General features: G+C 47.2%; 1 protein-coding gene and 1 pseudogene across 3 annotated transcripts in view; both read left to right on the top strand.

Annotated features, from left to right (window-relative positions):
• Positions 1–25,939, top strand: part of FBXL13 (F-box and leucine rich repeat protein 13) — a 656,615-nt gene that overhangs the window by 15,982 nt on the left and 614,694 nt on the right. For 2 of the 3 annotated variants that reach the window (XM_063926996.1, XM_063926998.1), the window contains exon 2: positions 10,743–10,846. In XM_063926996.1, coding sequence (XP_063783066.1) covers positions 10,743–10,846 — 104 coding nt within the window. The remainder of the gene's footprint in view (positions 1–10,742; positions 10,847–25,939) is intronic. The other variant, XM_063926997.1, reaches the window with a different exon arrangement.
• On the top strand, positions 9,462–9,534 carry LOC134938230 (U2 spliceosomal RNA; annotated as a pseudogene).

Raw genomic sequence — 25,939 nt, 5'->3', positions numbered from 1 at the left:
AGCTGCCGGCAGCGCCTCTCTCCCCTGCTGCGTTGTAGCAGCCTCCTCCTCCTCCCGTCCACAGTGACAACTGCTTTGTTCAGCCGAAAAGGTGGTGGAGCTATGTGCCGATGGGGGGCAGGGCTACACGGGACCTCAGGGGGCGGGGCTACACGGGACAAGAGGCAAACTGCTACAGATCCATCCTTCCTGCCACTGCCAGCCAGATCAGTAAGTAAATAGGAAAAGTGAAAGTGTGTGTGTGTGTGTGTGTGTGTGTGTGTGTGTGTGTGTGTGTGTGTGTGTGTGTGTGAGAGAGAGTGTGTGTGTGTGTGTGTGATAGTGTGTGTATATTTGTGTGTGCGGGCAGTGGCGTCAGACTTTTTTTAGGTTGCGGGGATAGAACTTTAGCTCTCGCTGTACCATCCCCTCCTGTGTTCTGTCACCATGTCACCCCTGTGTTCAGTCACGTGTCACCCCCCCCATGTTCTGTCACCGTGTCATCCACGTGTTCTGTCAGTGTCACACCCCCCATGTTCTGTCACTGTCCCCCCCCCCCCCCCCTGTGTTCTGTCACCGTGTCGCCCAGAGTCATCACCGGGTGAGCGCACTCTGTACTATTACATGCCCCCCCCCCACACACACACACACACACACACACACACTCGGGCCGCGTGGCGCCCGAAAAAAGTGGGTGTGACCTAATGTAGAAGGGGCGTGGCCTGGTGGGTCTTTTTCGCTCCGGGGGCATGTCCAGCTTCCCCAAAGATGCTGGCTGACCCCGGAGACTGGACTGTGTGTGTGCCGGCTCTTCTGCTGTGACAGGAGCAGAGTGCTGCAGGAGATTATCTCACTGCAGCACTCGGCTCCTGTCACAGCAGAAGAGCTGGCACTTTGGTGTCACCCCGTCCAAGGGGGACACCCGAGTGCCGGTCGCACCCCCCCGCACCCGCCTTCTGACACCACTGGTGTCACCCCCCATGTTCTGTCACTGTGTCACCCCCCCCCCCCCCCGTGTTCTGTCACTGTGTCACCTCCACCGTGTTCTGTCACTGTGTCACACCTTTCCCCAGGGGCTATAAGACACTGGATAATTTGCTTGCTGAGCAATAATTAACCTAAATAAAATGTTAATATGTAAAAGGGGGCTCTACTTGCCGTAATGTGTAAAAGGGGCTCTACCTGGTGTAATGTGTGTAAGTGGCGCTGTGTGGCGCAATTTGAATAATGGAGACTATTGTGCAGCCTTATATGAATCTGTATTATTTTTTGCCCACACCCCTTCCACATGAAGCCACGTCCCTATATTTTTGGCAAGTGGGGGGAGCTGCTATTTTTTTTGTGGCCCTCGGATACTGACAGGAAATGTGAAGTGGCCCCTCAGCTGAAATAATTGCCCACCCCTATTCTAGCATAACCACTTAGTCTTTGTCTCGGGCATCCAAGTCCTCTCGGTCATCCAAGTCCTCTCAGCTATCAGAGCCTGACCCAGTTCCCGCCTCCTCTATCTCTGGGTCACCTGTCGGCTATCCAGTCAGTCGTCACTAGTCAGTTTACATGAGAAGGAGCTTCATTAAGCCTCCCAGCTTCATTTACTTTCCCACCAAAAAAAGCCAACCCTAGGCATCCTGACCCAAGTCAACAAAGCTGTGACTTCAAAGGGAGATTGTGATGGGGGAGCTATGATAGGGGAGATTGTCTTTTTCTTACTTGCCGTAGTGAGTATATTGTATCTGGCTTATGTGATTATCAAACAATATCTTCAAAGGGGTGCCATACATAGAGATAATGTTCTCCCCTCTATTAAACCAGAATCGAACTCAAGATTTGGATGATTGAGCCAGGTTGAGGGACATTAAGGCTTTTATAGAAACACAACCAATCCTTGGGCTCTTTTTCCCTAGTGTGGAGGGCATGCCAGATACACTATCAGGTTATTGTGCCTGCAGTGACAGCACTAAGGCAAAGTAAGGCAATATGGATCTGGTTCTTTGATTAATGAGAATCTTCACAGTCATAGATCTACATGCAGTATGAGACCCACTCTGCCTGGATTTGGGGGGCCCATAGTATTTAAGACAGGGAGCCCCTATGATCTAACAAACAATATGTATATAGTGGGTGTTTAACATTGAACAACCACTATATACATGCAGTTTTAGACCATATAGGCCCCCCAAAGCCTTAAACCAACTCTTTTTAAAATTAGAAAACATTGAAAAATAGATGAAAAACATTTATTTTATTTTTTGTATAAAACAAATAGAGCATTTTTTTAAATGCAAAATGCTGCCATGATACTTGTTAAATAGGTTTTTCCATACAATGCAAACATACAGTGGACAGGGGTTATTTGCGGCACTAGCAGCGTTATCACCAACAGTAACCCTTTGATGTGATCGCAAAAACCTAATAATTTAATACAAGAAAATTGCAGTTACTTGCCATCATTAGAGTATTATGTGGGAATGAATTATATTGTGTCTCCATTCTCCTACGCCAACAGTGTAAGCCGAGAAGAGGGCAGAATGTTGGTGGTAAGGCTGATGGGAGAAGGTTGAGAAGAAACAGGAGGGATGGGACAACATGCATAACGTGGAAGGAAAGCAACAGCTACACACACAGACACAAGGAGGCTGCCTGAGACACACATGGTGAAATGTGTAGAGGCACACTAAGGGGAAGGAAAGAGGCCCTCGTGGAGTGGGCCTGAAGCACACATGGGCAAAGGGGACATAATTACACATGAGCAGGGGAAACTGACACAAAAGAGAATTTATCGGTGTGGTATGTCAGCATTCACCAGGTCCACATTCATTGTGTTGAAAAACATCCCCGGTAGTCCAGCAGTGACTTGCCTGCTACAGCGGGTCTAGTGGTCAACATTCTGCACATGCCTACATTATAACAAACGCAACATTATAACTGTCGATATTGTGATGTAGACATTGTAAATGTCAACATTTTGACTACATCCTGTAAATAACAGTGGAGAGGCGGCCCGGGAGGAAATGGAAAGTCAAATCATGCACTTAATTTGACTGCTTGAATTAGAGCTTATTATAAATTCCCATAATCACTTCATCTTCCTCTTCATGACGCTTTTCTGTTTTTATAAAGAGTGCATAAACTGAAATAACTGTGGTATCATGGACCGTTAATAGCATACAAGATCTAATCTATCCCTTAACTCAGTGGTTCCCAAACCTTTTTGAATCACGGCGCCCTAGAGCATCAAAATTGTTTTCACAGCACCCCTAGGCCAAAAATTTCTTATTGAGAAATTTAGAAAGAAATATTAAGTAAATTATCTGTATATGTCATCCTTAGGTTTAATTATGTGGCGAGGGACAAGATTTGCTTCTGTTTGTCCACATATTTTATGATTGACAGCCGCCAGCACTGGCTTTGCCTATTAAACTGACTATAAATAATTTAATTGGTCCTAGACCACCAATTCAAGGTACCTCTGCAAGTGTCCAGAGGCACCCTGGGTGCCACATCACACAGTTTGAGAACCACTGCCTTAACATGACTGAAACTAGTTCATGCAGTTTACAGTATTTCCTAAACTTCAGTTATTTGCACACATGACAATTCAAATACTGCTTATACTTACACTACCACTTAAACTACCACTTACCTTACATTGACACTTTTCATTATCTTTAAGGGAATAGTGGTATTTTATGCTGCTTTCAAACATATGCCACTGGAATTTGCTGGGTCTAGCAAGCTGGTGAATTCCCGGGTCTCAGCTCCATGACCCAGGTTGGGAGCAGGGTTGTGGACCCAGGATGTGCGTCTATATGCAAAAACCGGGGATTTCCGTGCATGTGTGAAAGGGTATTATGTAGTTTAAAATAAGAATTTACTTACCGATAATTCTATTTCTCATAGTCCGTAGTGGATGCTGGGGACTCCGTAAGGACCATGGGGAATAGCGGCTCCGCAGGAGACTGGGCACATCTAAAGAAAGCTTTAGGACTATCTGGTGTGCACTGGCTCCTCCCCCTATGACCCTCCTCCAAGCCTCAGTTAGGATACTGTGCCCGGACGAGCGTACACAACAAGGAAGGATTTTGAATCCCGGGTAGGACTCATACCAGCCACACCAATCACACCGTATAACCTGTGATCTGAACCCAGTTAACAGCATGATAACAGAGGAGCCTCTGAAAGATGGCTCACAACAATAATAACCCGATTTTTGTAACAATAACTATGTACAAGTATTGCAGACAATCCGCACTTGGGATGGGCGCCCAGCATCCACTACGGACTATGAGAAATAGAATTATCGGTAAGTAAATTCTTATTTTCTCTAACGTCCTAAGTGGATGCTGGGGACTCCGTAAGGACCATGGGGATTATACCAAAGCTCCCAAACGGGCAGGAGAGTGCGGATGACTCTGCAGCACCAATGAGAGAACTCCAGGTCCTCCTCAGCCAGGATATCAATTTTGTATAATTTTACAAACGTATTTGCTCCTGACCAAGTAGCTGCTCGGCAAAGTTGTAAAGCCGAGACCCCTCGGGCAGCCGCCCAAGATGAGCCCACCTTCCTTGTGGAGTGGGCATTTACAGATTTTTGGCTGTGGCAGGCCTGCCACAGAATGTGCAAGCTGAATTGTACTACAAATCCAACGAGCAATAGTCTGCTTAGAAGCAGGAGCACCCAGCTTGTTGGGTGCATACAGGATAAACAGCGAGTCAGATTTCCTGACTCCAGCCCTCCTGGAAACATATATTTTCAGGGCCCTGACAACGTCTAGCAACTTGGAGTCCTCCAAGTCCCTAGTAGCCGCAGGCACCACAAATAGGTTGGTTCAGGTGAAACGCTGAAACCACCTTAGGGAGAAACTGAGGACGAGTCCTCAATTCCGCCCTGTCCGAATGGAACATCAGATAAGGGCTTTTTCAGGATAAAGCCGCCAATTCTGACACGCGCCTGGCCCAGGCCAGGGCCAACAGCATGACCACTTTCCATGTGAGATATTTTAACTCCACAGATTTAAGTGGTTCAAACCAATGTGACTTTTGGAACCCAAAACTACATTGAGATCCCAAAGTGCCACTGGAGGCACAAAAGGAGGCTGTATATGCAGTACCCCTTTTACAAACGTCTGAACTTCAGGGACTGAAGCTAGTTCTTTTTGGAAGAAAATTGACAGGGCCGAAATTTGAACCTTAATGGACCCCAATTTCAGGCCCATAGACACTCCTGTTTGCAGGAAATGTAGGAATCGACCCAGTTGAATTTCCACCGTCGGGCCTTACTGGCCTCGCACCACGCAACATATTTTCGCCAATTGCGGTGATAATGTTTTTGCGGTTACATCCTTCCTGGCTTTGATCAGGATAGGGATGACTTCATCCGGAATGCCTTTTTTTCCTTCAGGATCCGGCGTTCAACCGCCATGCCGTCAAACGCAGCCGCGGTAAGTCTTGGAACAGACAGGGTCCTTGCTGGAGCAGGTCCCTTCTTAGAGGTAGAGGCCACGGATCCTCCGTGAGCATCTCTAGAAGTTCCGGTTACCAAATCCTTCTTGGCCAATCCGGAGCCACGAATATAGTGCTTACTCCTCTCCATCTTATCAATCTCAGTACCTTGGGTATGAGAGGCAGAGGAGGGAACACATACCCTGACTGGTACACCCACGGTGTTACCAGAGCGTCTACAGCTATTGCCTGAGGGTCCCTGGACCTGGCGCAATACCTGTCGAGTTTTTCCCAACGGTTTATAATCATGTGGAAGACTTCTGGGTGAAGTCCCCACTCTCCCGGGTGGAGGTCGTGCTGAGGAAGTCTGATTCCCAGTTGTCCACTCCCGGAATTAATACTGCTGACAGTGCTATCACATGATTTTCCGCCCAGCGAAGAATCCTTGCAGCTTCTGCCATTGCCCTCCTGCTTCTTGTGCCACCCTGTCTGTTTACGTGGGTGACTGCCGTGATGTTGTCCGACTGGATCAACACCGGCTGACCTTGAAGCAGAGGTCTTGCTAAGCTTAGAGCATTGTAAATGTCCCTTAGCTTCAGGATATTTATGTGAAGTGATGTCTCCAGGCTTGACCATAAGTCCTGGATATTCCTTCCCTGTGTGACTGCTCCCCAGCCTCGCAGGCTGGCATCCGTGGTTACCAGGACCCAGTCCTGAATGCCGAATCTGCGGCCCTCTAGAAGATGAGCACTCTGCAACCACCACAGGAGGGACACCCTTGTCCTTGGTGACAGGGTTATCCGCTGATGCATCTGAAGATGCGACCCGGACCATTTGTCCAGCAGGTCCCACTGGAAAGTTATTGCGTGGAATCTGCCGAATGGGATTGCTTCGTAGGAAGCCACCATTTTACCCAGAACCCTTGTGCATTGATGCACTGAGACTTGGCTCGGTTTTAGGAGGTTCCTGACTAGCTCGGATAACTCCCTGGCTTTCTCCTCCGGGAGAAACACCTTTTTCTGGACTGTGTCCAGGATCATCCCTAGGAACAGAAGACAAGTCGTCGGAACCAGCTGCGATTTTGGAATATTGAGAATCCAACCGTGCTGCAGCAACACTACCTGAGATAGTGCTACACCGACCTCCAACTGTTCCCTGGATCTTACCCTTATCAGGGAATCGTCCAAGTAAGGGATAACTAAAATTCCCTTCCTTTGAAGGAATATCATCATTTCGGCCATTACCTTGGTAAAGACCCGGGGTGCCGTGGACCATCCATACGGCAGCGTCTGAACTGATAGTGACAGTTCTGTACCATAAACCTGAAGTACCCTTGGTGAGAAGGGTAAATTTTGACATGAAGGTAAGCATCCTTGATGTCCCGAGACATCATGTAGTCCCCTTCTTCCAGGTTCGCAATCACTGCTCTGAGTGACTCAATCTTGAATTTGAACCTCTGTATGTAAGTGTTCAAAGATTTTAGATTTAGAATCGGTCTCACCGAGCCGTCCGGCTTCGGTACCACAACAGTGTGGAATAATACCCCGTTCCCTGTTGCAGGAGGGGTATCTTGATTATCACCTGCTGGGAATACAGCTTGTGAATGGCTTCCAAAACTGTCTCCCTGTCAGAAGGAGACATCGGTAAAGCCGACTTTAGGAAACGGCGAGGGGGAGACGTCTCGAATTCTAATTTGTACCCCTGAGATATCACCTGAAGGATCCAGGGGTCTACTTGCGAGTGAGCCCACTGCGCGCTGAAATTCATTGAGACGGGCCCCCCACCGTGCCTGATTCTGCTTGTAAAGCCCCAGCGTATACTGAGGGCTTGGCAGAGGCGGGAGAGGGTTTCTGTTCCTGGGAACTGGCTGATTTCTGCAGCCTTTTTCCTCTCCCTCTGTCACGGGGCAGAAATGAGGAACCTTTTGCCCGCTTATCCACGAAAAGACTGCGCCTGATAATACGGCGTCTTCTCATGTTGAGAGGCGACCTGGGGTACAAACGTGGATTTCCCAGCTGTTGCCGTGGCCACCAGGTCTGAAAGACCGACCCCAAATAACTCCTCCCCTTAATAAGGCAATACTTCCAAATGCCGTTTGGAATACGCATCACCTGACCACTGACGTGTCCATAACCCTCTACTGGTAGAAATGGACAACGCACTTAGACTTGATGCCAGTCGGCAAATATTCCGCTGTGCATCACGCATATATAGAAATGCATCTTTCAAATGCTCTATAGGCAAAAATATACTGTCCCTATCTAGGGTATCAATATTTTCAGTCAGGGAATCCGACCACGCCAACCCAGCACTGCACATCCAGGCTGAGGCGATTGCTGGTCGCAGTATAACACCAGTATGTGTGTAAATACATTTTAGGATACCCTCCTGCTTTCTATCAGCAGGATCCTTAAGGGCGGCCATCTCAGGAGAGGATAGAGCCCTTACAAGCGTGTGAGCGCTTTATCCACCCTAGGGGGTGTTTCCCAACGCACCCTAACCTCTGGCGGGAAAGGATATAATGCCAATAACATTTTAGAAATTATCAGTTGTTATCGGGGGAAACCCACGCATCATCACACACCTCATTTAATTTCTCAGATTCAGGAAAACTACAGGTAGTTTTTCCTCACCGAACATAATACCCCTTTTTGGTGGTACTCGTATTATCAGAAATGTGTAAAACATTTTTCATTGCCTCAATCATGTAACGTGTGGCCCTACTGGAAGTCACATTTGTCTCTTCACCGTCGACACTGGAGTCAGTATCCGTGTCGGCGTCTATATCTGCCATCTGAGGTAACGGGCGCTTTATAGCCCCTGACGGCCTATGAGACGTCTGGACAGGCACAAGCTGAGTAGCCGGCTGTCTCATGTCAACCACTGTCTTTTATACAGAGCTGACACTGTCACGTAATTTCTTCCAACAGTTCATCCACTCAGGTGTCGACCCCCTAGGGGGTGACATCACTATTACGGGCAATCTGCTCCGTCTCCACATCATTTTTCTCCTCATACATGTCGACACAAAAGTACCGACATACAGCACACACACAGGGAATGCTCTGATAGAGGACAGGACCCCACTAGCCCTTTGGGGAGACAGAGGGAGAGTTTGCCAGCACACACCAGAGCGCTATATATATACAGGGATAACCTTATATAAGTGTTTTTCCCCTTATAGCTGCTGTATAGTTAATACTGCGCCTAATTTGTGCCCCCCTCTCTTTTTTAACCCTTTCTGTAGTGTAGTGACTGCAGGGGAGAGCCAGGGAGCTTCCCTCCAACGGAGCTGTGAGGGAAAATGGCGCCAGTGTGCTGAGGAGATAGGCTCCGCCCCCTTATCGGTGGCCTTATCTCCCGTTTTTTTATGTATTTTGGCAGGGGTTAAATGCATCCATATAGCCCAGGAGCTATATGTGATGCATTTTTTGCCATCCAAGGTGTTTATTATTGCGTCTCAGGGCGCCCCCCCCAGCGCCCTGCACCCTCAGTGACCGGAGTGTGAAGTGTGCTGAGAGCAATGGCGCACAGCTGCAGTGCTGTGCGCTACCTTGTTGAAGACAGGACGTCTTCTGCCGCCGATTTTCCGGACCTCTTCTGCCTTCTGGCTCTGTAAGGGGGCCGGCGGCGCGGCTCTGGGACCCATCCAAGCTGGGCCTGTGATCGTCCCTCTGGAGCTAATGTCCAGTAGCCTAAGAAGCCCAATCCACTCTGCACGCAGGTGAGTTCGCTTCTTCTCCCCTTAGTCCCTCGATGCAGTGAGCCTGTTGCCAGCAGGTCTCACTGAAAATAAAAAACCTAAACTAAAACTTTCACTAAGAAGCTCAGGAGAGCCCCTAGTGTGCACCCTTCTCGTTCGGGCACAGAGATCTAACTGAGGCTTGGAGGAGGGTCATAGGGGGAGGAGCCAGTGCACACCAGATAGTCCTAAAGCTTTCTTTAGATGTGCCCAGTCTCCTGCGGAGCCGCTATTCCCCATGGTCCTTACGGAGTCCCCAGCATCCACTTAGGACGTTAGAGAAATACTATTAAAACAAATCGCTTCTCTGCCTTTTGGCTAAGATCAAGTGTAGTACCTGCTTGAGGGAAACACTTTGTGGAGTACCTGTTCTTACACTGAGGGTGTGAGAGGCTCCTAGTGTGAAATGGAGAAACACCTTGTGGAGTACCGTGCTGGGGAGGGACTGTCCCTGGTTGAGAGTGGAGAAAAACTGGGCTTAGTATCCACCAGCCTTCTAAGGGAATGAAATAGGGCCCCTTGCGTGGAGCGGAGAACAGCCTGGTTTAGTATCTACTCTCGTACTGAGGGTTGGTCCTGTACCCTGGCATTGAGCAGGAATGATAGCTTGGTCTAGCTGGAGGTCGGGAAGCAGCATGAAGCCCAAGGTGTTATGTGCCCCTGATGCTGGCAGTGCCAGGGCTGCCTGAAAATGCACTAGTGATATGCCCCACCATGCACTAGTATGGCACTTTTGCACGTACACTTCAACGCTTCTGTCTGCACCCACTTTCCTTTGCCCTGGCCTTCTGGCTAGGGCAAGGATAATTTTTACTTTTCCTCAGGCCTTCTGACTGGGGCTTATTTATATATTTATTTTTTCACGTGTTTGCACTTTTTATGCACTTCACCACATCTTTTTATGTTTTTTGTGTGTGTGTGTTTATGTTTTGGCGGGACTTATGTGAGACCCTTATGGTCCACCCTCTTTCCTTATAGCCGAGGCCCTCTCCTTTTGGGGAGGGCTGAAGGTTTTTTGTTCCCTGGGGGGAAGCTTCAGCAACCCTGGGGAAAAAGGGACGACCCCGAGCTGTGAGGCGGAGGGAAGTCAGAAAGACCCTTGCCCCCTAAGGGGCCTTTTGGCTCTGGGGTCGGGGATTTGAGGGGTCCCACTGCGCTTCAGCAAGGACGGACCTGAAGACCCTTTTTTCCCTCAGTAGTTCTTTTGGCTCTGACGGTTTGGGAGCAACGGGGCTCTTCTCCTTTTGGAGAGGGTCCAAGTTCCTACGCCCCCAGCATGGTTTTTGCACAACCACTGTGTAATGAAGCCACGCATCTCGGGCTTCAAGTAAACAAAACAAAAAATAATACTATTAAAACATCTGAACTTGGAGTGGTTTTTTTTTGTAGTGAGGATGGCCTCTTCTGTTTTTTTTTTTTTTAATATATATATCTGGCAATACAAGCCATATATTTTAAATACCACATTTTATGTTGGTAGTATTTTTGCTTGTTGACTGATATCTTGGCAAATATTTCAGCACTGTATGAAACAATCTTTTGCAATTAAAAGTTACAGTTAGTTGTGTCTGTTTTCCAGGCTTTACTCTGTGGACTGTGTGCTACATGCCCAGACAATCCTCTGCAGTTTTTAGAAGAGAAGATAAAAGAATTGTTGGAGAAAGGTCATCATTCACTTTTATGGTACTGTATACTGTATGCCCACATGTACTAAATTATACTCATTAATAAAAACGGGTGTAGTATTGAAAGTCGACAGTAACTAGGTTGACAATGTCTAGGTCGACCACTATTGGTCGACAGTAACTAGGTCGACAGGGTCTTTAGGTCGACATGTTCTAGGTCGACAGGTCAAAAGGTCGACATGAGTTTTTAATGTTATTTTGGTGTTGTTTTCTTCGTAGAGTGACCGGGAACCCCAATTAGTGCACCGCGTCCCCTCGCATGGCTCGCTTCGCTCGCCATGCTTCGGGCATGGTGCCTTCGCTCCGCTACCGCTTCGCTCGGCACAGATTACCGTTCCAATCGTAGTCCACGTGGATCGTTAAGTATGAAAAGGTTCAAAAAAAGAAAAAAGAAATTGTGAAAAACTTATGTCGACCTTTTGACCTGTCGACCTAGAACATGTCGACCTAAAGACCCTGTCGACCTAGTTACTGTCGACTAATAGTGGTCGACCTAGACATTGTCGAACTAGTTACTGTCGACTTTCAATCCGGATCCCAATAAAAACACCTGATATTTTGTTACCGGTTTAAGAGAACTCAGCCCCTGGTACCCCATGGGCATGCTCTACAGTACGGAGAATACCGGGCCCCCTCTGTAGTAGCACATCCACTAGAGGGTACATGGCTAAACCATGTTTGGGCATGGTTTTGCCTCCTTACAAATTAGGACAGGCCCAGGCAGAGGCAGATTTAGACCTCATGGGGCCCAAAGCAAGACACCGATTTGGGGCCCCCCTTCTTCAAACAATCTTCAGTTTGTACACTTGCAAAGTGAAAATACACTCCTCCATAGGTGGTGACTATCTGATCGCAGCGCTGCAAAAAATAGCTAGCGAGCGATCAACTCGAAATGACCCCCTTGACTATATAGTCAAAATCGTAAGGAAAGTTAGTCAATATCGCACCTTGTTGTCACAGCTTGCAATACCGATGTGTGCTTCCGGGGGGTCGGTATCACAAGAAAAGATAGACTGTGCAGGCAAGGCAATTTTGACTATCTAGTACAAAGTATAGTATAGTTAAAATCGCACATAGCCAATAACTCAAGTAAAGGTAGTCAGAATCGGAGATAGTCAATATCTCACTGTGTGTATACACTTTATGACATGGTACTTACAATAACACTGTCTACCCCTGCCCCATCATTCCCCATCCCCATCATCCCCAACTCACACATGATTGGAAATTTGAAGTAGGTGGTGGATGTTATGTAAAATGTAAAAAATACTGTAATAATGTACACTGGAAGACATCATATTTTTTTCTGTGCACATCCCGGGCTCCTCTCTCTAAGCATTTGATGTCATACACACGTGTGTCATGACTGGTCACGCGCACAGTACTGCAGGACTGGAGACACAGGCATGCGCTGGAGCCGGTACGCAACAGCTATCTAATTACTGACAGCCTGCTGGGAGTATTCGGTGAAGCTCGTAATCCACCAGAAATGCCCTTTATACAGACTTGTCAGCGGGCCCCCTGAGATCAACAGGGCCCTAAGTAGCTGCTTTGGTTGCCTTGTGGTAAATCCTCCTCTGGGCCCAGGTATTTGACACAGTTATCAAACTTAAATTAATGATTTAGGATTATATACCTTGTAATATAAATGATAAGAATATTATAATAGCTTTTAGAATGGCTTTACTTGCTGTATTAAGCAAACTTGCTGACATGAGCAGATGACGTATTGGTCATGCGTGCATGTCTGAAGGGTATTATTAATCTATAAAGAGAACAGGCTGCTGACTATTTTATACAGTCTACTAGACAGGATGTCTAGCTCACTGAATGTAGGTGTTAGACTTGAAATATACACGTTTTTAGGGGGTCATTCCGAGTTGATTGCTCGCTAGCAGTTTTTAGCAGCTGTGCAAATGCATTGTCGCCGCCCACTGGAGAGTGTATTTTCGCTTTGCAGAAGTGCGAACGCTTGTGCAGCAGAGCGTCTGCAAAATCATTTTGTGCAAAACAAGACCAGCCCTGTAGTTACTCTTCGTGTGCGTTGATTCTAACGACGGAGGGACGGCTTTTGACGTCACACACCCGCCCAGCGTTCGCCCAGCCACGCCTGCGTTTTTCCCGACACGCCTGCGTTTTTCTAAGCACTCCCTGAAAACGGTCGGTTGCCACCCAGAAACACCCACTTCATGTCAATCTTCCTGCGTTTGGCCGTGCGACTGAAAGATTCGCTAGAACCTGTGCTAAACCACGATGCTCTTTGTACCAGTAGGTCGCGCGTGCGCATTGCGGTGCATACGCATGCGCAGATTAGCCGTTTGTTTTCACTGATCACTACGCAGCGAACAACGGCACCTGGCGATCAACTCGGAATGACCTCCTTAGTCTCTTGCATAGAACCTTTATTTTATTTTATTTTTTCTAAATATGTCCCCAATGGTTGACATATACTGTTTTGTTCCATTTTTAGACAACGGGGGGTGGGGGGGGGGGGGGGAGAATGTGCAGTGAATATGTAAGAATATTCACTGCACATTCTGATGTCAGAAAGCACCACTGTATAACATATCCCAACATTTTCATTTATTGAATAAAATTGGTGATAGACATGGAATACAAACTTCCATGGAGGACCCAATTCCATTTCACGCACTCTTGTTAGTTAGGGAAGAAGAGACTCTACAGTACCTGCATTATATAACGGATAATGAATGAGAGATCAGAGTGGGTTGACATACTTTCCAAGTGGATATATGCAGTTAGGTCCATGTACAGTATATTGGGACACTGACGCTATTTCTCTTACGTCCTAGAGGATACTGGGGTCCATTTAGTACCATGGGTATAGACGGGTCCACTAGGAGCCATGGGCACTTTAAGAATTTGATAGTGTAGGCTGGCTCCTCCCTCTATGCCTCTCCTACGAGACTCAGTTTAGAAAATGTGCCTGGAGGAGCCGGTCACGCTGAAGGAAACTCCTGAAGAGTTTTCTGCATTGATTTTCTGTTTGTTGTTTTCAGGCAGGGCTGGTTGGTACCAGCCTGCCTGCTTCGTGGGACTTAGGGGGGGAAATGGCCCAACCTCTTGAAGGGTTAATGGTCCCGTTACCCGCTGACAGGACACTGAGCTCCTGAGGGAACTATTCACAAGCCCCACCACGGCGAGCGTACATTCCCATAGCACACCGCCACCCCTAACAGAGCCGGAAGAATGAAGAGTGTACAGTGGGGGTAATTCCAAGTTGATCGCAGCAGGATTTTTGATAGCAATTGGGCAAAACCATGTGCACTGCAGGGGAGGCAGATATAACATGTGCACAAAGAGTTAGATTTGGGTGGGTTATTTTATTTCTGTGCAGGGTAAATACTGGCTGCTTTATTTTACACTGCAAATTAGATTGCAGATTGAACACACCCCACCCAAATCTAACTCTCTCTGCACATGTTATATCTGCCTCCCCTGCAGTGCACATGGTTTTGCCCAATTGCTAACAAAAATCCTGCTGCGATCAACTTGGAATTACCCCCAGTGTACTGAGATGCAGCTGTGTACTGTGTCTGGAGATGCATTCCGCCCCGTTTAGAAGCTGTGCGTCTCCGTACCCTCGTGCCGCCATTATGGCCGGTGCCCCGCTAATCAGGACGCCGGCTCAGTACTCACCACTCTTCTCTCTTCACCACTCTTCCCTCAGGAGCTCAGTGTCCTGTTAGCGGGTAACGCAACCATTACCCTTCGAGAGGTTGGGCCGTTTTCCCCCCTAAGTCCCACGAAGCAGGCAGGCTGCAACACAGCCTTAAAACGGTTTCTCTCCATTTTAAGCACCAGATTCATCAGCCAGTATAAAAAAAGCGGGAAGACCGTGTGCCATTGAAGGGACGGGGCTTCACTATGAGAGGATCCAGCAGCTCACCAGCGCCATTTACCCTCTGCAGTGGACACAGACGCTGACAGGACAGGGACGCGCAGCTCCTCCGGTGTGACTCCAGATTACCTCAGCGGTACCGGGGGTCATGGCAGGGGGGGAGCGACTATGAGTGTACTAAGTCCCCTATCAGGGTACTTAGTCTGCGAACCGGCTAAGCTCGGCATTAGCGATAAGGACGCGGTGAGGGCTGGCTCAAACAACTTAGTGTCTCCCTGAAGCGGTCTTTGTGGGTTAATTGTGCTTAACCTTTTCCTGTGTGTGTGTGTGTGTGTGTGTGTGTGTGTGTGCTGTCACATTTACATTATGATAGGCAAAGAGTGTGTTTCTTGTACAGCGGAGTGTTCCTGTTCACCAGGGGGGCTCACTACTGGGTACTCAGGGTTCACAAGCTAGCAGGGTGCAACCGGAGTGGGTTAATTCTCTCAAAGGAATGATTTCCACTCTTTCTACAAAAATGTCCTGCAATGAGAAAAAGACGTAATACTTGAACGGTGGATGAGTTTATGAACAGAGTCCCCAAAAAAGCGTCTCAGTGCCCTCCCATTTGTTTGCAAAAGCGATCTCTGGCCCATATCCTGCAATCTGACTCTGACGCTGATGGGTCAGACTTGGTGGATGGTGAGGTAGACTTGGAGAGGGGGGAAATGGTTCTGTCTCAGGCAATAGAGGCTCTTATAGAGGCTATCAGAGATATTCTGCATATTCCTGATAAGGTATCAGATGAGAGTGAGGAATCTTATTTTAATGTAAAGAAGAAGTCCTCGGTTACTTTTCCTGTGTCAAAGGAATTGAATACCCTGTTTGAAGAACCATTGGTTAATCCTGATAAGAAGTTTCATATCCCTAAAAGGTTGCCCTCATCTTTTCCTTCTCCTCTGGAGGATAGGAAAAAATGGGAAAATCCACCGATAATGGACGCATCAGTCTCTAGGCTGTCACGTAAAATTGTATTGCCTGTTCCTGGTGCAGCCTCCCTAAAAGACACAGCTGATCGTAAAATTGAGACTACAATCAAATCATTGTACACAGCTGCTGGGGTGGCCCAAAGACCCACTATTGCATGTGCGTGGATTACTAAAGCCATTGTGAAATGGTCAGGTGACCTAATTGAGGGGTTAGATTCCTTATCTAGGGGGATGTTATCTTACTCCTGCAGCATATACAGGACTCTGCAAACTTTATTTTGGAAGCCAAAAAGGAATCAGGCGTGCTTAACGCACGCACCATCGCTATGGCAGTGTCGGCACACGGGCTTGTGGCTATGCCAGTGGACTGCTGACGCGGACTCCAGGAAAGGAGTGGAATGCCTACCATTCACAGGAGAGGCCTTGTTTGGAGATGAACTAGACAAATGGATCTCCACAGCTACTGCGGGTAAGAGTACGTATCTTCCTTCCGCAGCCCCCCCCCCCCCCCCCCCCCGACCAAGAAGACTTATTCAGCTTCTAAGTTGCAGTCCTTTCGGATGGCCAAGTTCAAGGGCAAATCCAGAGGTGCTTCTGCGTCCTCCAGCGGCGCAAGAGATAAACCATGCAAACCAGCAACTGCAGGTGCTCAGGAACAGAGCTCAGTCTCTGCTTCCTCAAAGACTTCAGCATGATGGTGGACCGCAATGCCTGGAAGGCTGTCAGGTGGGAGCCCGACTACAATTCTTCAGTCAGATCTGGTCAAATGCGTGCCAGGAACCCTGGGTCATAGATCTTATTTCCCAGGGCTACAGACTGGAGTTCCAAGAGTTCCCACCTCACAGATTCTTAAAATCAGGCTTGCCAGTTTCACAAGAGGCATGTATAACTTTACAGCATGCCATCCAAAAACTGGTACAGACTCAGCTCATTGTTCCAGTTCCACCTCATCTACAAAAGAAGGGGTATTATTCCAACTAGTTCGTAGTACCGAAGCCGGGTGGTTCAGAGGTTGGGGAGCAGTCACTCAGGGGGTGCAGTTTCCGGGAAGATGGTCAAATCAGGAAGTCATCCTTCCAATCAACATTCTGGAACTCAGGGCCATATGCAACGCTCTTCTGCAGGCTTCACATCTTCTTCAAGATCGGGCTATTCAGGTCCAGTCGGACAATGTGACGGCAGTAACGTACTTAAACTGACAGGGCAGAAAGAAAAGCAGAGCAGCAATGTCAGAGGTGTCAAGAATTCTCCTCTGGGCAGAAATAAATGCTTGGGTGTTGTCAACAGTCTACATTTCGGGAGTAGACAACTGGGAAGCAGACTTCCTCAGCAGACATGACCTGCACCTGGGGGAGTGGGGCCTTCACCCAGAAGTGTTCAGGTGCTTGACAAGTCGATGGGGATATCCACAGATTGACATGATGGCCTCTCGTCTCAACAAAAAGCTCAAGCGGTATTGTTCCAGGTCGAGAGACCCATAGGTGGTGGCGATAGACGCCCTGACAACTCCATGGGTCTATCAGATGGTGTACGTGTTTCCTCCACTTCCTCTTATCCCAAGAATTCTAAAGCGAATAAAAAGGGAAAAGGCTCAAGCAATAATCATTGCTCCGGACTGGCCAAGAAGGGCCTGGTACGCGAACCTTCTGGAGATGCTCCTTGAAGATCTGTGGCCTCTACCTCTTTGCGAGGATCTTCTGCAACAGGGCCCGTTCGTCTATCAGGACTTACCACGGCTACGTTTGATGGCATGGAAGTTGAACAACTGATTCTAGCCAGAAGAGGGATCCCTAACAAGGTTATCCCGACTATGATCCAAGCCAGGAAAGGGGTAACGTCTAAACATTACCATCGTATTTGGAAGAAATACGTCTCATGGTGTGAGAGCAGATATTATTCTGCGTTGGAATTTCATCTGGGACGTTTCCTGCTTTTTCTGCAGGCAGGCGTGGATGTGGGCCTGTGTCTGGGCTCCATAAAAGTCCAGATTTCAACCTTGGCCATTTTCTTTTAGAAACAATTGGCTTCTCTCCCTGAGGTCCAGACATTTTTGAAAGGTGTTCTGCACATCCAATCTCCCTTTCTGCCTCCCACGGCACCTTGGGATCTCAATGTGGTACTGCAGTTCCTCCAATTGGACTGGTTTGAACCATTACAGGAGGTGGACGTAAAATATCTAACGTGTAAGACCGTCCCATTGTTGGCCTTGGCCTCAGCAACACGTGTCGGAGCTGGGGGCTTTGTCTCACAAAAGTCCCTATTTAATTTTCCATGAGGACAGAGCTGAACTCAGACCTCGTCAGCAATTTCTTCCTAAAGTGGTGTCTGCATTTCATATCAACCAACCTATTGTGGTTTCAGTTGTCTCTGCTACTTCAAAGTCTTTGGATATTGTGAGGGCTTTAAAGGTGTATGTGCAAAGAACAGCTCGTCACAAAAAATCGGACTCGCTGTTTGTTCTTTATGATCCCAATAAGATTGGGTGTCCTGCTTCAAAGCAGACAGTTGCACGCTGGATCAGACTTACTATCCAGCATGCTAACTCCACGGCAAGTTTGCCATGTCCAAAATCTGTACAGGCCCACTCTACTAGGTCAGTGGGTTCTTCCTGAATGTGGTGTCTCTACTTTACAGCTCTGCCGAGCAGCTACTTGGTCAGGTTCGATCACGTTTGCTAAGTTCTACAAGTTCGATACTTTGGCCTCTGAGGACCTTCAGTTTGGTCAATCAGTTCTGTAGGAACCTTAGCACTCTCTCACCCGGTTTGGGAGCTTTGGTACATCCCCATGGTACTAAATGGAATCCAGTATCCTCTAGAACGTAAGAGAAAATAGGATTTTAATTACCTACCGCTAAATCCTTTTCTCTTAGTCCCTAGAGGATACTGGGCGCCCGCCCAGTGCTTCGTTCTTCTTGCACTGTTACTTGGTTAAGTAATGTTGGTTCAGCTGTTGCTGTTCCTGTTTCAAGTTTGGTTAGCTTGGCTTTCCTCTTTTTGTGTGTGCTGGTTCGGAAACTCCCCAGTATCCTTATCGAGCCTTCTCCCAAAGTATGTCCGTCTCCTCAGGCACAGTTTCCTAGACTGAGTCTGGTAGGAGGGGCATAGAGGGAGGAGCCAGCCCACACTATCAAATTCTTAAAGTGCCCATGGCTCCTAGTGGACCCCTCTATACCTATGGCACTAAATGGACACCAGTATCCTCTATGGACTACGAGAAAAGGATTTACCGGTAGGTAATTAAAATCCAATTATTCCTAATTTTGGCTCTGTAAGCCACCACAATTGATTTTAAATTAAACAATGGAGATGCAATTAAAGTGCAGATTTTCTGCTTTAATTCAAGGGGATAAACAAAATATGTTATGAAGCATTTAGGAATTGCAACCATTTCTATTCGCAGTCCCCTGTTTTCAGGGGCTCACATGCAATTTGACAAATTAACATAATAACAAAATGTTAATTTTTTATATTTTGTTGAGGATCGTTTTGCAGGCCTGAATTCTGCCTGAATTCTGTAATACATGTACGTCATCAAATGCTGGGGTTACTCCTTTGGAATGCTTTGGCAGGCCTTTACTGCTGATTTCTTCAGTTGTTTGTTTGTGGGTCTTTCTGCCCTTAGTTTTGTCTACAGTAAGTGAAATTCATGCTCTGTTTGAGATCAGATGATTGACTGCAGAGTATTCCACTTCTTTGCATTAAAAATTCCTGGGTTGCTTTCGCAGTATGTTTTGGGTCATTGTCCTGTGAAGCAACGACCAACCAAATTTGTAGAATTTGACTGTATCTAAGCAGATCGTATATCTCTATACACTTTAGAATTTGTCCAGCTGGTTCTCTTTTCTGTCACATCATCAATAAACACTAGTAACCCAGTGCTATGGGAAGCGATGCAGGGACATGCCATCACACTGCCTTCATCGTGTTTTACAGATGATGTGGTATGCTTCGGATCATGAGCCTTCTCCATACTTATTTCTTCACATCATTCTGGTACAAATTGATCTCGGTTTCATCTGTGCAAAGAATGCGGTTCCAGAACTGAGCTGGCTTTTTAGACGCTTTTTGGCAAAGTCTAATCTGGCCTTTCTGTTTTTGAGGCTTATGAATGGTTGGTGGTGAACCCTCTGTATCTGCTGTTGTGAAGTCTTCTCTTTATGGTTGACTTGGATAATAATGTCCCTACCTCCTGGAAAGTGTTCTTCACTTGGCTGAATGTTGTGAAGTGTTTTTTTCTTAAGGATCCTGCGCTCATCCACCACTTTTGTCTTCCATGAATGTCCATCTTTTCTTATACGTCCTAGAGGATGCTGGGGTCCACTTCAGTACCATGGGGTATAGACTGTTCCGCAGGAGCCATGGGCACTTTAAGACTTTTCTAGAGTGTGAACTGGCTCCTCCCTCTATGCCCCTCCTCCAGACCTCAGTTTAGAAAATGTGCCCAGGCAGACTGGTCGCACTCTAGTGGAGCTCTACTGAGTTTCACTAAAAGACTTTATGTTAGGTTTTTTATTTTCAGGTAGACCTGCTGGCAACAGTCTCCCTGCTTCGTGGGACTTAGGGGGAAGAAGTACATACCTCCCAACATGACCCTCTGCAGGAGGGACAGAATGCTCTACTCCTGCATTTCCCTCTTAATGTATGATTGCCATCACCTGTGCTGCACACCTTTCTTATCCATCAACCTGTTCAATACAAGTGCCGGCAATCACAAATTAAGAGAAAAGTCCAGAAGCAGTGCATTTTGTCCCTCCTGGAGAGGGTCATGTTGGGAGGTATGGAAGTAGGAACCAACTTCCTAAAGAGTTTCATGGTTCTGCTTCTTGCTGACAGGACACCATTAGCTTCCGATGAGTACTGAACACTAGCTGCAGCTACGCGCTCACTCCCACAGCACGCCGTCACCCCCCCTAACAGAGCCAGAAGTCAGAAGACTGGTTAGTTGTATCACCGGAGATCTGCATAGAGGGATCTCCGGTCATCGTGATGACTTAAGGTACCGCGCAGCAAGCGGGAACCCAGCGCGAACATGCTATCCATAACACAGTGCACAGCAGGGTGCATGGTGCGCGGGGGGGGGGGGGGGCGCCCTGGGCAGCATGAAACCTACTCTCACTGGCAAAAGGTAGCATACTTTGTGTTTACACTGTCCTACACCCCCGCCAGTATAAATATCTATTCTAAAAGCTGAGGAAAAATGCGGCATTACAGGGGGCGGGGCTTTTTCCTCAGGCAGCCAGCACACTGCTCAGCCCCATTTTCTCCCAGCATCTGCAGGGCAAGAAACGCTGATCCTCCTCTCCACTTCTGAATCAAGTATCAAGGTGCAAACAAGGGGGGGGGAGTGTAATATTCGGTGCTATAACCTATTATTCATAATATAAAGCGCTTGAAGATCTCTGTGTACAAAGTACGCAACACAGGGATTTTTTGTCTCTGTGTACAAAGTATGCGGCACAGGGATTTTTTCTGTTGGCACTGAGTTGTGAGCTGGCAATTCCTTCTGTGTCCTTCTGACAGACTTTACTGTGGGTCTGTCCCCATTAAGCCCCGGAGTGTCTGTGGTGTGATTGTGCACGTGTGTGACATGTCTGAGGCAGGGAGCTCTTCCCCTGAGGGAGCTATTTTAGGGACACAGAGTTGTAATGTGGTGGCGCTGCCGGCACACCACGAGCCTGAATAGGTGAAAGAATTACATGATAGTGTGAATCATATCAGTAAGAGATTGGATAAGTCTGAGTCTCATGCAGAAAACTGGAGAAAATATGTCGAAGATGTGATTTTTAATAGTTCTGCCTTTTCATCCACAGGGGACCCCTCTGTGTCACATAAAAGGTCATTTGCACAAATAGTACAAACTCATACCGACATGGACTCTGATTCCTGTGTCGACACTAGTGATTCCAGGGGAATAGATCCAAAATTAGCAAACAATATTCAATACATGATTATTGCTATAAAGGAGGTGTTAGAAGTTACGGAGGCCCCCCCTTTACCACAGGAGAAGGCTTACTTTTGTAAAGAAAAGAAAAGTAATGTAACTTTTCCTCCATCTCATGAGCTGAACAGTCTCTTTGAGGGAGTCTGTACAAATCCTGAAAATAAATTTCAGGTTCCCAAAAGAATTCAGGTAGCTTACCCTTTCCCTGCAGAGGACAGGAAAAGGTGGGAGACACCCCCCGTTTTAGACAGTGCCCTGTCGCGGTTAACAAAAAAGGTGATTCTCCCTGCGCCTGGGACGGCTTCACTTAAGGAGCCGGCAGACCGCAAGTTAGAGACTACGTTGAAATCTATTTATGTGGCCAATGGAATACTACTCAGGCCTACCACTGCCTGTGTGTGGGTGAGTAGTGCTATTGAAAAATGGTCAGAAAACTTGTCATCAGACACCGACACAATAGATAGAGACGAGATACTCCTAACGTTAGGTCATATCAAAGACGCTGCTGCGTACATGCTTGAAGCCATGAAAGATATTGGTCTCTTGGGATCTAGAGCCGCTACCATGGCAATCTCAGCACGGAGGGCGTTGTGGATTTGCCAATGGAATGCTGATGCAGATTCCAATAGGAATATGGAGGCTCTCCCGTATAAAAGTGAGGCCTTGTTTGGAGATGGGCTGGATGCTTTAGTTTCTGCGGCTACCGCAGGTAAGTCGACATTCTTGCCTAATGCTCCTGCGCCGGCGAAAAAGACACATCACTCTCAGATGCAGTCCTTTCGGCCCAATAAATACAAAAAGGGTAAAGGTTCCCCTTTCTTTGCGGGTAAAGGAAGGGGAAAAGGAAAAAAGTCCACAGCGTCTGCAGGATCACAGGAGCAGAAATCAGCCTCTGCTTCTGCCAAATCTACAGCATGACGCTGGGGCTCCCTTGCGGGAGTCCGCTCAGGTGGGGACACGTCTGAAACTCTTCAGTCAGTTCTGGGTTCAATCTGGCCTGGACCCGTGGGTCTTACAAATAGTATCCCACGGGTACAAACTGGAGTTTCAACACATTCCCCCATCCCGATTTTTCAAATCGACCTTACCAGCTTCTATCCCAGACAGGGAAGTGGTAGCAGCAGCAATACAAAAATTGTGCCAGGATAAAGTCATTGTCCTGGTTCCCTTGTTACAACAAGGAGAAGGGTTTTATTCAAGCCTATTCGTAGTTTCGAAACCGGACGGCTCGGTCAGACCGATTCTAAACCTGAGAACTCTGAATCTCTACCTGAAACGGTTCAGGTTCAAGATGGAATCTCTGAGGGCAGTGATTTCCAGTCTGGAGGAAGGGGACTTCATGGTGTCAGTGGACATAAAAGATGCCTACTTACATGTTCCCATTTTCCTGCAAACTTTGATCCCTTCCAATTTGCGTATCGGCAGAATAGGTCCACAGAGGACGCAGCCCTGACTGTTTTACACCAGGCACAGACCCACTTAGAGAAGAAAGGGACTTATGTGAGAATTTTATTTGTGGATTTTAGTTCCGCGTTTAATACTATTGTACCAACATCTTTGGTCTCTAAGCTTTTTAACCTAGGCGTAAATGGGTTCACGTGCAATTGGATTTTAAACTTTTTGACAGCTAGGCCGCAAGTAGTCAGGCTTGGTAAAATTATGTCTGGTGAGATCTGTATAAGTACGGGGGTCCCACAAGCGTGCGTCCTGAGCCCGTTACTATATTCTTTATTTACGCATGATTGTTTTTCAACTACTGATTCCGTTAAAGTGGTGAAATTTGCAGACGACACGGCAGTTGTTGGTCTGATAAGTGGTAACGATGAGTCATCTTATAGATCCGAAATTTTACGCTTACTGGAATGGAGTAAAGCAAACTGTTTGGTTTTAAACACGTCTAAAACAAAGGAAATGGTTGTTGATTTTAAGCGGGGTTGTAATAGACCATTATTTCCTGTGTCCTTGGATGGAAAGCCGATTGAGGAGGTGGTCTCTTTTAAATTTTTAGGTACATATATTACAAATGACCTAACTTGGTCTGTGAATAGTCTCTTTTTGGTTAAAAAGGCGCAGCAACGCCTTTTCTTTTTGAGGAGGCTTAGAGCTGTTTGTTCAAGCACATGCACTTTGGTTAGGTTTTATCATAGTATCGTAGAGAGTGTTTTTACGTACGGGATGATAGTGTGGTTTGGAAATTGCACTGTAGCGGAACGAATAGCTTTCGAGAGGGTGGTGAAAACTGCCAGTAGGACCATTGGGGTGCCTCTGCCAAGTATGAAAGACTTGTATATTAGAAACGTATTAAGGAAAGCTAGGAGTATACTTACTGACGAGAGTCATCCAAATTGTTTGATCTTTGAAAGACTGCCATCTTTAAAACGGTTCAAGAGTATCCGCGCTCATACAAACCGCATGTCAAATAGCTTTTTTCCAACTGCTATCCGGCTGTTAAATGATCAGTAGGTTGTGTGCAAATGTTTCCAAAATGTGGCAAAATGTTACTGTTATTCTCATGGCTTTGTGAGATTCTGATTGTATTTTCATTGACCTTTTCGTTGTCGATTTTGTTAATGACAAATAAAGTATATTATTATCCTCCACATCAAGCTTATCTGAGATTCGCGATACAGGATTATCATTACCAATTTCAGACGTTGCCGTTTGGACTCTCCGCGGCACCGAGGGTGTTCACCAAGGTGATGGCGGAGATGATGGTCCTCCTTCGACAGCAAGGAGTCAATATAATTCCTTACCTGCACGATCTCCTGATAAAAGCGAGGTCCAGGGACAGGTTGGTGCAGAACATTGCACTCTCCCTGACAGTACTTCAACAACACGGTTGGATCATAAATTTTCCAAAATCACAGTTGGAACCAACGACAAGATTGTCTTTTCTGGGGATGATACTGGACACAGAACTACAGAGGGTATTTCTTCCAGTAGAGAAGGCTCTGGAAATCCAGAGAATGGTCAAACAAATTCTGAAACCAACAAGAGTGTCGATTCATCAATGCATTCGGTTGTTGGGAAAGATGGTAGCGGCCTACGAGGCCATACAGTTTGGCCGATTCCATGCCAGAGTATTCCAGTGGGACCTGTTGGACAAGTGGTCCGGATCCCATCTACACATGCATCAGAGGATAATCCTGTCATCCAAAGCCAGAATTTCGCTCCTGTGGTGGCTACACAGTTCTCACTTCCTAGAGGGACGCAGGTTCGGGATTCAGGACTGGGTCCTAGTAACCACGGAAGCAAGTCTCCGAGGCTGGGGAGCAGTCACACAGGGGGAAAGCTTCCAAGGAAGATGGTCAAGTCAAGAAACTTGTCTTCACATAAACATTCTGGAGTTGAGAGCCATTTACAACGGCCTTCTACAAGCGGTGCATCTTCTTCAAGATCAACCCGTACAGATCCAGTCGGACAATGTAATAGCAGTAACGTACATAAACCGTCAGGGCGGAACGAAAAGCAGAGCGGCGATGGCAGAGGTGACAAAGATCCTCCTCTGGGCAGAAAGACATGCAAGAGCTCTGTCGGAAATTTTCATTCCGGGAGTGGACAACTGAGAAGCAGTCTTCCTCAGCAGACACGAGAATGGGGCCTCCACCGAGAAGTCTTCACAGAGGTGACATGTCTTTGTGGAGTTCCTCAAGTAGACATGATGGCAACTCGTCTCAACAAGAAGCTTCAGAGATATTGTTCCAGGTCTAGAGACTCTTAAGCAATAGCAGTGGATGCACTAGTGACCCATTGGGTGTTTCGGTCAGTGTATGTCTTCCCTCCACTTCCACTCATACCAAAAGTTCTCAAGATCATAAGAAGAACTGGGGTTCGAGCGATCCTCATTGTCCCAGACTGGCCAAGGAGGGCTTGGTATCCAGATCTTCAGGAGTTGCTCATAGAAGATCCTCTGCCTCTTCCTCTTCGGGAGGACCTGCTGCAGCAGGGGCCGTGCGTGTATCAAGACTTACCACGGCTACATTTGACAGCATGGCTGTTGAGCGCCGGATCCTAGCCCGAAAGGGTATCCCCAAAGAAGTCATTCCCACTCTTATTCAGGCCAGGAAAGGAGTAACGTCTAAACATTACCACCGTATTTGGAGAAAATATATGTCTTGGTGTGATACCAAGAAAGCTCCAACGGAAGAGTTTCAGTTGGGACGTTTTCTCCATTTTCTTTAGGCTGGTGTGGATGCGGGCCTACGATTGGGTTCAGTCAAGGTCCAGATTTCGGCCTTGTCGGTTTTCTTTCAGAAACAATTGGCCTCCCTTCCAGAAGTTCAGACGTTCGTGAAAGGGGTTCTGCACATCCAACCTCC

This window comes from Pseudophryne corroboree, chromosome 6 (genome assembly GCF_028390025.1).
Source record: "Pseudophryne corroboree isolate aPseCor3 chromosome 6, aPseCor3.hap2, whole genome shotgun sequence".
Classification (NCBI taxonomy): Eukaryota; Metazoa; Chordata; class Amphibia; order Anura; family Myobatrachidae; genus Pseudophryne; species Pseudophryne corroboree.
The sequence above is the reverse complement of the archived record's forward strand: the minus strand, read 5'-3'. Positions and strand labels throughout refer to the sequence as shown.